Here is an 11,915-nt window from a genome sequence, read left to right on the forward strand (position 1 = left end):
AAACGCTGTACGAATGGATCTTGCCTGCCGTCAACATCACCAGCAGCAGCTAAAACGGGTGTTAAAAAGATGGCAATCGAGCCGGAGCCATTACCCGCCGGTGTTAATGATGCTTCTCTATCTCTGCTGTTCCTCCCAAGATGTACGGCCTCATTCTCGTTTGCATATGTTTAATTCGGTTCAAAATCCGCTATCAAATGAATAATTCTTCTATAATAAAATGATTTACATATTCCAACTTGCAAATTATTGATTTTTATTTTTAAAATAAACGATTTTTTTATCACTTTATTGCACTCCGCAAAAGTTAAATAATTTAAAAATCCTTGGAATTCCACTACCGGTCTTATTTAATGGCAAAAATATCTGTCAACTATTGGCTGAATTAATTTTGAATCGGAATTTCCCTATAATCATTTTATTCTCCTATTTTCTTTTAATTTTTCAAAAATATGTTGGCATCGTGTGAGAATTTTTCAATCAAACGCACTCTGTTCGCAGCATTGGACTTGCGTTTGTCAGGCGGTAGCAGAAATACGTTCGATCGAAAACGAGAATACCTACATTCGTTCGAACGAACTATGTTCGAAAAATCGAACTGTTCTTATTCGTTCGAACGAAAACAAGAATACTTTTTGGGGGAACTTTCGAACGAATGCCATTCGATCGAAAACCAGAATAAGGGTGAGTATCGGCGACTTACCGGATTCCTGCTGTTGGTGGATGCCGTCGACTGAGACGGGAAGAAATACCCCGAAATCCGAACCCCCCCATCGGCCGTGCCCGAACACAATTAATGGCGGGAAAAAAATTACAATATCACTATTTCAAAATTAATTTATAAAACCATCTTGAAATTAATACCCAGCCTGGTCTTGAAAGACTGCAAAATTGAAATAAATAATAATATTGAATGAAAATCAACACACAAAAAAAGCAATGTCAACACTACAATTTTGAATATATGTATTAACGTTTATGATACTTCTTACAGATTTTGATGATGACGGAATATTTAACTTTTCTGCCAATCAGGCTAGAATATGGTCAACTACCAAACAAATTTTATGTACCCGGAAGCTGCTTCTAAACTCTTAGATCTTGTTTGCAGGATGACTTGTTGAAAAAGAGATTTGACCAACTAAATGATTTACGAGAACGACGACCAACATTATTTATAGTTATATTTTTTTCTTAATTTATTTCGTAATCAATAGGTTATACAATTTTTGATCACACAATGGAAGATTGAATAAAAATATTGAAAATTAAAATATGTTAAGTTTCTTCACTCAAATTGCTATCCATTCTTTCACTTGTTTTGTTTTGATTTTTTTATGATCTTGTCATGAAAAAAAAGTAAAAAAATATTTTTCCTCGACATTAAAATTGGATGCCCGCGCGATTTGCTGAAAAAACGACTTGATTAAATTTTAATCGAGAAGGATGTAAAATTAGAATTTATACATTACATTGCCCGATGTGAATTTACGTTTAGAAAACATTTCCATCGTTTGTAATTTTACAAGCCATGATGTAATTTCGAAATGAACCATAAATTTATGTTTTAAGCGATGGTCCAATAATTTGCTTTCAATGTTAAATAGCATGATTAAATTTTTGCTGTGTACATACATTCCAGGGTGTGTCGTTTTTTTGTTTTTTTCGTTGTTTCATTTTTTCGAATTTCAAAAACCCTGTTTTCTAAAATGTTTTCTATTTTAGTCAAAACGAACGACAGATTTTTGGCAGATTTTTGGCAGATTTAGGTACTCGGGTTTTGATTTGAAATTTTGTATGAAAAAATGCGAAAAATTTGTTCTGAAAATGTAACTTTTTAGGTTTTTCTTGAATATTTTGTTCTCATGCAATTTGTGGTGCGCTAGTTATGGAATACGCACTGTACCAGAAGGGCCATCTTGCGACAACCAAAAGCACTATATCCTCGTCACTGTTCGGCTGTGTATATTCGCAAACCACATTATAGTTAACTTTTGCCTCCCGAATAAAAATTATTTCTACGGTTCAAATTGCTCGCGTTTTCCTTAAATTCAAATGATGTTCCAATACATGGAGCTTACTTGAAAATTCTCTGGCTTCAACTTTGACGAAGACGGCAAGCGGTAGGAGTAACGAGAAAATAGTTATAACGCCCAGAACAGAGCATTTTTTTTATGAAAAAAAAACTAACAACACTGGAAGATTATTCGTCCAGTTTTCAGACATATTATTTTAACAAAAAAAGTTATTGATTTGGTTCTGATGAAATGATTTTATTTGATTTTCTTTTATTTGCGCAGAAAAATAAGGGTTACCAGAAATGTATGTATCACTTGCAAAGAAGTCATGCAATACCTCGATAGGATGATGATGTCAGTTGAATTGATAGTTTTTCAATGCCATGAGACATATCCCTATTCACCAGCTAATAACTTTTTTGTCTAATAAGATACGAAGTTACGGATTTCGACAAAGTTGTTCAGCAGAAAATTTGAATTTATATATTCGCACAAAAACCATGAACAGGCTAGGTTACACAGAAGATAAAAAAATGAAATTGATTTTTCGAGCAAAATATTCAATTTTCCCGTACAAACTAAAAGTTAAAATTTATTATTGTAAACGTTACTTTAAAATTGCAAAACACCATGGATGAGTTTTGGACCAGAACAAAGCGCATAAGACCCTAGGATTTGAGAAATTAAAAAATGACCCCAAATCGACTCAGTGCAGTCTCGTTGATTAGCCAATGCATGATGTGTCTAGTCACCCTATGCTATGCTATGATCTGTTTTCAAAACACTCTGAGTGCACCTCTGGAATAAAAAAAAACTGTTCACGACTTTTCACTGCATTGAAAAACAATTCTAACATCAATCGAAGAAACACTCACCTAAAAGCGCACTGAAATTTAATTTTCAATCAACCTACAAGTGACATCACGCCAGGAGAGCCTGGCAGTTCAAAATCGATTTCCAGGAAACTCTTAGCTGTAGCATAAAATTTTAAACGACCTGCAGCCATCACATTAGAATTTTTCGATCTTCGACCGCACAGCTGCAGAACTGTTTGTGTCCTATATTTTTTCGAGCTCGATAAAATGTATAATAAATGTAAACTGACCGAACTGTTGAATATTTTTCCTGCCTCCGGGTTTTCCTTCTTCCTCTACACGGGTCGTTTTGCTCGAGAATATTCCAGCATGGTAGATAAACGGTCTATCCAATACTATCAGGCGCTTCGAGGGAGGTTTCAAAGAGAAACCGCCAACACGCCATGTGTCCGTTGTAGAATTCCGGACAAACTGCTGCGGGCCTACTGGCTCTGCCTGGTATCTGGTCAAGTCAACGAGCTTTCAAATCGACCATTTACGTGTTTGTTGACCATTTTGAAACATGATTTCTTTATTGGCTCGTTTAGAATAAAAAAAACAGATAATGATAACTGGCACAAATTAGCATTTTTTGACAATTCTCAGATTGACATTTAATGGTTCGAGTTAGAGGTGAAGGTCTCTCGCATTGGTTAGGAAACTTTCTGTTGAACTGGCTGTATAAATAGTTTAAGGGAAGATTCAGCCTATCAATATAAAAGAAAGAGAAAACCATAATTTGCGTTAAATCATCAAATAGAAATTAAAAATAGTTTTTGATAAAAACTTTGGATCCATGAGTTTATAATATTATTTTATGACAGAGTTTAATATACTTAAATATGTTTGTAGATACTAGTTGCATGGGTTTATTTTTCTCGGTTAAAGATTTCCCAATATTCACGACTTTTTCATAATTGTTATCTTCTTTCGTCACGTGAATTCCCAACTCAATATATCTATTTATTGTTGATAGAAGTATAACTTTTCCTTTTCCATTGATTTACTCTTTTTTTCAGAACACCACAAATCAGGTTTACACCAGAGTTTCAGAAAATAATTCAGTCGCCCCCAATCGGAAAAGTCACCTTGGCATAGGTAACAAATTTGAGCTGCTGTCAATTTCCGAATCGAAGCTACCATAAGTCAACGGTAAAATGAAGCGTATGCCCTCGAGAAGTTGGTAAACAACCGAGTGATGAGTTAGGGGTGTTTGCTAAACTGTATGCCGTTCGTCGTTTTGACAAAGTGTAAACGTCTCCAAGCTTGACGCGATTAATGGTAGCACTACAGGTGATCGATCCTGTCACTCAGCAGCAGTCACAAACGACACCCCCAACTGCGACCGTTTCGCCAATAATGGCACCCGCGCCGCCACCTGCCATGGGACCCCTTACCCGGGAACGGCGGAGAAAGGCCCATGGCCTATATTTCCATTCGTCACCACCGAAAGGTAAGTTATTAGTTGATAAATGTTTTTTTTTTAAACATTCTTTTGGTTTTTTAGCTAATCCGCCCTAATTGGGTTAAAAATACAATTTAAATTGTTGCTTAACTTGGACATTTTTAACAAGCAACCAGAAAAAGTTTAAAATCTCTGAAGAATTCTATAAATATTAGTAGTAAAAAACGACTTGTTTTGAAATAAAAATTTTTTGAAGATGATGTTTTCTTATATTTTACGATGTAGATGAAATTTTAACTAAATTTTGGGTTATTGATTTTTATTGAGGAATGCACAAAAGAAAACTAATACTCGCAAAGCAGAATATAAAGTATATATTTTGCTGCAATTACTGCATGAGCCATGAATCCGTTGAGAAAAAAAATGTCAACGGAAATAACTTTATTGACCTCTACTAAGTAAGCAATTTATGGAAAAAACAATTTTTTTGAATACGAGAAATATTTATATGATATTTTGAGAGCCTTCCGTTTTTCCATGTACAAAATCTTAAGGGAGGAGGTGCTCCCTTACAATTTTTTACACTTTACTTGGGAACTTACTCAGCAAATGGAACGAAATTTGGCTTGGGAGAGTGTTTGGGATCGGTAGGAAGAGGGGCTCCGATACTAGTTTTATAGCATAACTCGACAACTAATAAAGCAAACGAAACCAAATTTGGCATGAGAGCACAAGAAATTTCAATAATTTTTGGAAGGTGTAGCAAAGCACACCGCGTCAGCTAGTTTAATATAAAAAATGCTTTTAGTTCAATTTAGTTCACGGTAGCAGATGGTGTCAGGCCAAGAGCAATAATGACATTAGACCCGATTTGCGTTTGAGAGTTTTCAGAGACATCCCAACTTTCAACATAAACGTAAAATCCCATTCGATTCCAATGTATCGCGTATCGGCGTATCGCGATACGCCAGGTTGGTCTCCTGTAGTAGAATGTTAATACACGGGCCCCGGAGAGGCGCAAGATGTGGGTTCAAGGCCTACCGGGAGACAAGGCGAATTTTTTTCGCATGTTTTTCAACATCGATTTTCTCTTATCTAGTCCCTGAAATTTCATCTAAGTTGGATTCATTTCCCTACAAAAAAAGTTTCGCTGACTGAATGTTTGAGCCAAAACCCATCTCTGGGTCACAATTTAAAAAAATTAAGGATAATTCACGTCACGAAATATCAAGTTATTCTGAACCATTCGTCAGAGCCTTCAAATTATATGTACCTACTTTTTTAAAAGCGATATTTTGATATTCCGACTTTTAAAATCATAAATTTTCCGTGTTATTTCCTAACTTTTTCCTTATTTTGAATGGTACTTGAATAGCAACATATTGAGGGATCATACGTTAAAATTACTACTGTTCATCACAGACTTCATTTTAAGATTTACCAAAGAAAAATATTTTTTTTTAAATTTTTTGGTATTTTTATTTGAAAATGACGAATCTATTGAAAAATCAACTAAACTATGCTCGATTTGTAAAAATCTGACCATCTCTAGAGGGTCAAAACAGCTTTTAGAGCATATTTTTTAAAATGAAATTTTAAAAAAATTAAATTTAGTGACGTAAATTCACTCATTCGCGCTGTTGTAACTCACTCGGCTAGATTCCAACCGATTTTTATAAAATTCAGTGTTTTAGAATTGTCCTATCATTTTCAAAGAACATCTCATTTTTTATGTCAGAAAATGTCAAAGTTTTCTCAAAAAATTAAAAAGTTATCTGTTTTTGTAACATGAATTCACTCATTTGCGACTGTTTTTGTTCGCTTTTCAAAACAACCACATCGGATATGTATAAACAAATTCTTTTTTCTGCAAAATGAAGCAGTGTTTTTTGGCTTCAAAAGGTTAAAAAATTTCCCAAAACAAATTTATCATATTTTTTAATAAATTATTTTGGAAAAGTTGTCAAAATCACCCTTTTTCAACAAAACAAAATTGATTTTCAAATTATATAAAACATGTTAAAAAAATCTAGAGGACTTGTGATATAGCTCTGTTGGCAAGTCTGTTGTCTCCTGAGCCGATATCCGCGAGTTCGAGCCCAAGAGTAAACATCGAACACAATTGTACCGGGTAAGTTTTTCAATAACGATCCGCCAACTGCAACGTTGATTTCTTTTTTCTCTTTTTCCGTTGGTTTTATATGATTTGAATTATCAAAATTATAGACAAGTTTGAAATTTTTTGATACGCGAACGAATAAAAATCACTTTTGAGCGGTACAAGCGCGTGGAATGTGTCAAATATAACTGACTGGCATGAGTTCCTTGGATTATTAACTATTGATTTTGGATCATAAACATAAAATATTTTTCCCCTAGATTTCTAGATGAAAATATTTGAACATAAAGTTGAAGTGTTTCGACAAAAAAAACCGATGGCGTTCAGTTCGGCCTGTCGAGTCCCGACCAAATAATGACTTCACAGGAGACTTTATTTTAACAACATGCGTCTGGAACTTTTTTTTTTAAATTTGTCTTTATTAGTCTTTTAATCATAGCATTCAAGTTATATTACTACAGTTAATTAAGTTTTTAGATCAATTATAATCAGTTCAATTCTTTGATTTAGTAAATTTTAAACATTGTTTATTTCACGCAAATTTGCTATAGCAATAAAGTATTTGATATATAGAAGAACATCCTGTAGAGCAAAAAAAATGCATAAACTTAAGTTTAAATCCTAAAAACTAACTTAATTGTAAAGAGAACGAATCTCTGCGATGGAAGACAGCATCGATTTTCCTCTTAAGTTAGAGATGATTTTGTTGGCCATCTCTTCGATCGATTCAATGGCAGCTAGACCAAATCGGAACTGCATACATTAGTGCTGGTCGGAACACCTGTTTGTATATGATCAACTTATTCCTCGGGCACAGTCTGAATTTCCTGGTGATGAGAGAATAAAGAGATTCAGTGTGTTTATTACAAATATGTAGATTGAATATCTTCAATGTGATTTTTAAAAGTAAGATCCGATCAAGTGTGAGTCTCAAGTCAAGTCAAGACTATTCTAATGAAACCCCATTAAAAGTTATGGATTTTTTTAGAAGCATTAGGAGAAATTTTCCAAATTTTCAAGTAATTCAAAAAGGAATTTAAATTTTGTTGCAATCTACTGCGTACCACCCATAAATTCCGACCTTTGGCTGAAAGCAAAGCATCATCAGCAAATAATCTTCTACCTTTTCCTTCTGGTACATCAGGAAGATCAGAAGTAAAAATATTGTATAAAATTGGCCCAAGTATACTGCCCTGAGGGACACCAGCTCTAATGGGTGTCCTTGCAGAGCATGAATTTTGATAGCTTACTTGCTATTAAGCCTACCCCCCATTCAGATCATTTTTGAAAGATATATAGGAAAATAACAACGAGCTAATTTAGTTCCTAAACCTTTGTGCCATATTTACACTGTCAAAAGCTTTTTCCATATCTAGAAGGGCAACACCAGTTGATTAACCTTCTGATTTGCTAGCGTTAATCATATTGGTTACACTCAAAAGTTGATGTGTTGTAGAATGGAAATCCAAATTGTTCGTCAGGGAAAATAGAATTCTGATTAATGTAAATCATCATTCTATTTAAAATAACTCTCTCAAATAGTTTACTTAAGGAAGGAAGCAAACTAATTGGTCGATAACTTGAAGGCTCTGAAGCACTTTTTCCAGGTTTCAAAATTAGAGTTACTTTGGTATTTTTCCACTTATTGGGAAAATAAGCCAAGTGCGTCTGGAACTTAAATTAACCATCAAATTCGTTACTCATTCCAATTTTTTCTCATTTGAAAGGTCAACCAGTAGATGGCTTATAATACTGAACTTTTTTGAATGATTGAACGTGCATGTAGCCTACAGGTCAAATCACAACACTATTCCAAGGCTATTACTTGCTCGAAAATAGTGCCTAATGATTACCTACCCATTTACGCACAAGAAAACCACATTAAGTGCTACCTTCCGTTTCCTAACTAATACACCCTCCGGTGTCAATCAATCCCGGTACCGGATTCGATCAAGGTTAATTTCCCTCTTCCGATTAATAATTTCAATTTACTACGGCAGAAAGGCCACAACCTTGAATCGATTGGCACATCCTGACACGCGTGATGTAGGGTAGGTACATACGCGGCGTTTCGCAAGAAATATTACAATCGCTTAGTTTCACACATACTCAAAAACCGATCGACTTAGAGAATTGCTCAACTTACTTCATTGTGGCCATCAATCATTTTTATACACTTTCTTTGGGAGTCAAACAAAGCTTCTAAAGGAAAAAAAAACCAAGCTTGGAGCCCGCAAACGGTAACTTAACAGCTATCATTTCTGACAGCCACAAAGTCCAGGCTCTGCGTAAAACTGGCACGTGCGAAAGTTGGCACTTGTGGTGTAGCTACTCGCTTCCTCGAGTGCGCTGTACTAGGTTTTGTTGCGGTTATTGTTTTCTTCGCGACCGGGAACTTACAAACAAACCTCCAAGAAGGTATCCACTTTGTAGGTGAAGTTTATTAGGTCCCGCATGTCTTGCTCAAGTGTGGGAAAATCCTCAAGCGGATTCAACACGTCATTGCCCTGAAATCGATAGATCAATTCAAATGCTTTCCCTTTTCATGTCGGTGAAGTACCATTTGGGCGAAGGATATGAAAGAGTGACACTGAGATTCGTTTTTTTATTTGAATACATTTCTTAAAAACATTGCTTGACATTAATTCCAGATTAGGTTTTCTTTATTGAATTCTATCTGTATTATAAATATCATCCTCATTAAAAAAAACTATAAGATAATTTATGTGACTGATCAGCAAATACATACTTGAAAACAGTAGGGTTTTCTTGCATGCTTAATGGACATTGAGATAAACACCAATGTACATTTTTCTGTAATTAAAAAAAATTTAAAATATTTTTGAAATTTATTAAAAACACTCTTCGTATTTTAGTCCTACAACATTCTTCAATTCTTGAAATGTTCTACGGTGTAGCTTAGAGTATTCATTTGATGAGGATTTCAACTTATTAATTGTCACTATCTTTGTCGTTGATTTTACACTTTTTTTTTTAAGTTTTTAACCCAAATTGAACAGATGAAGTTAAAAAAATTCAAAAAAAATTGAGACCACCTTTTTTATTCTTTCGAAATTCTTTTCCCACATTGTACAGTGGGAAAATTTAAACCTAAATCCGAAGCCGCAGGTTTAATGGCCTGAAAAATACTTAGACATCATATGTGAAATTTTTTCAGAAGGTCTAATCTGACGTCAGATTTGACCAGAGACATCTGAGTGATGTATTATATGGCCTTTATTACCCAGAAAAAGAAAACAATCTTAACTTCGGGAAGATGAATTTAGGCACCAAATTTTACATGAGTTATTAGCCGTTTTAATAAGCTATATTCCATAAAACTGCTATTTTGATCAATTATTTTTTTAAAAGCTAAATTCTTATACAAATGTGAATATCTTTAGAATTCTTTAGTCGATCGATCTAAAGTTTTGAGAGTTGTTGTATGCATTCTTAAGTTTCATTGTAATGTTAACTTTGCTAAAATCGATCAACATTCAAGTGAGATATAAAATAATTATTTTATTAAATGACAAAATTTTCATAGGGGTAAAATGGGGCCAAAAAATATCGCTTTTTAAGATCTTCTCCTGAATTCCCGATTTTGTTCTTTTTTTTTAAATAATTTTAATGAAATTAATCAGGAAACATTATGTTATGTATTTTTTTTTTGTGTGTGATCTTAGTTCATAATCAATTTTCATTTTCATTCATTCATTCATATCATAAAATATTGTTGCTGTTTTTTTAAACACGCTGTTTCAACCGGTATTATCAAGAAGAATGAATGATCCCGAGTGGTTAAAATCCCAATCTACATACACACTGCCGGCCAAAAGTTTGGGATCACCCCCTCAACAACATGAAAATTGTGATCGGCCTTTTTATTATTATTATTCAATGAAGATCCTAGGCCTTAGCCCTTTATCTTATTCTATAATGACACTTAATAACTACACTAATTGTTAATTTGTAAAGAGCACTGCACAATTCTTCTTTTAATTTGTTCTCTGGCCATGCTTAGTTGAATAACATCGTCGTTTGCGTTGTAAAATGCCATCATCCGGTACATTGGTTCGTTTCTGGCGTAATTCTGGATCCGATTTGCTAGTTGAAACGGCCTTGCGCTTCGTAAACCGATGCGATCTTCGTACGGAGAGATAATAAATACGGCGAATAATGTCTTCCACAGATTAAATCCTTTAGAAACAGTGCATCGATCGATTTCTTCGGGTTTCCAGCATATCCAAACCTACCAGCATGCACAATACTCGATACTCCGGCATTTCTGCTTGCCACCCAAGGTTTCTCAAAGCGTATTTCAAGAACTTCTTCTGAACTCTCTCTAGTCTGTTATTGTGTAGGCTGTAGTACGGTCGCCAATGCCGGTATATTCTATGACGGTCCTAACTAACCCAGTGTAGATTGAGACAATCGTATAGGGATTATCCAGCTTGTGACAGATTCTACTAACTGTTCCGAACATAGAATTTGCCTTTGGTACAACTTTTTCGATGTGTTTTGAAAAAGTTAACTCCGCGTCCAACTCCACTCCCAAGTCTTCCACTGAGTTTTGCCGAGCAATAATGCAATCGTTTTCAAAGCGGTATTCATAAGTGATATTGCTTATTTTACGAGAAAATGTTATCACGTTGCATTTCAAGGAATTGATCTTTAGGCCTTATCTACTGCAACACTCTGTGAACCTGTGTAAGGCATTTTGCAGAGTCACGCAGCCCTTCGGGCGACGAATAGGCAAAAACATTTTTAAATCATCGGCATATACTAGCATGAACACACCAGTCAGAACTTCAGGAAAATCGTTCATAACAGCGATGAAAAAAAGGGATCTCAAGTGACGCCCTTGTGGAACATCACTGTTGACCGAGAAACTACTAGATCTCACGTTCTTCAGTTTGACAAATTGCATTCTTTCGATCAGGTACGAACGAATCCATTGAAGACAGGATCCGGTTATTCCATTCTTGCATAATACCGACAGTAGAGCGTTTATATTGATTATATCAAAGGCTTTGGACATGTCAGTGTATATTGCGTCAACTTGGAACCTTGCATCATCCATTGTTAGGTTCTCGATACAAACTCTGTTAGGTTCGTTACGGTTGAGCGTTTCTTGAGAAAACCATGTTGAACGTCCGAAGTCTTCGTTACAACCCACGGGTAAATCTTATCGTACGCAATACTCTCAACAAGTTAGGGTATTGCAAAGAGAATTGCAGCACCACAATAGTTTTCAACGGTGAGCTTGACACCGTTCTTGTGTATCGGTATATCATACGAGATTTTCCAAAACTTAACGGGAATAATCCGGCACTGATCGATGAAGTGCTGGCTGGCTCGATGGCTGAAATTGAAGCGGCAATCCTGGCATGAAACCCTACAAAGCACCTGGGATCGATTGCATCCCTGCTGAAATGCTAAAAGCCGACCCTGCCTTGTCAGCACAAATGTTGCACCGTCTTTTCGCTGACATCTGGGATACTGCGACATTCCCGGCA

General features: G+C 35.2%; 2 protein-coding genes across 8 annotated transcripts in view; both read left to right on the forward strand.

The window, feature by feature from the left end:
- Positions 1-11,915, forward strand: part of LOC129741846 (uncharacterized) — a 138,891-nt gene that overhangs the window by 19,825 nt on the left and 107,151 nt on the right. For all 7 annotated transcript variants that reach the window (XM_055733639.1, XM_055733642.1, XM_055733640.1 and 4 more), the window contains exon 2: positions 3,892-4,325. In XM_055733639.1, the coding sequence (XP_055589614.1) occupies positions 4,151-4,325 (175 nt within the window). In that variant the 5' untranslated portion in view covers positions 3,892-4,150. The remainder of the gene's footprint in view (positions 1-3,891; positions 4,326-11,915) is intronic.
- LOC129741851 (DNA-binding protein RFXANK) overlaps positions 1-11,915 on the forward strand; it is a 134,388-nt gene that overhangs the window by 6,508 nt on the left and 115,965 nt on the right. The gene's annotated exons all lie outside the window — the stretch shown is intronic.

This window comes from Uranotaenia lowii, chromosome 2, assembly GCF_029784155.1.
Source record: "Uranotaenia lowii strain MFRU-FL chromosome 2, ASM2978415v1, whole genome shotgun sequence".
Classification (NCBI taxonomy): domain Eukaryota; kingdom Metazoa; phylum Arthropoda; class Insecta; order Diptera; family Culicidae; genus Uranotaenia; species Uranotaenia lowii.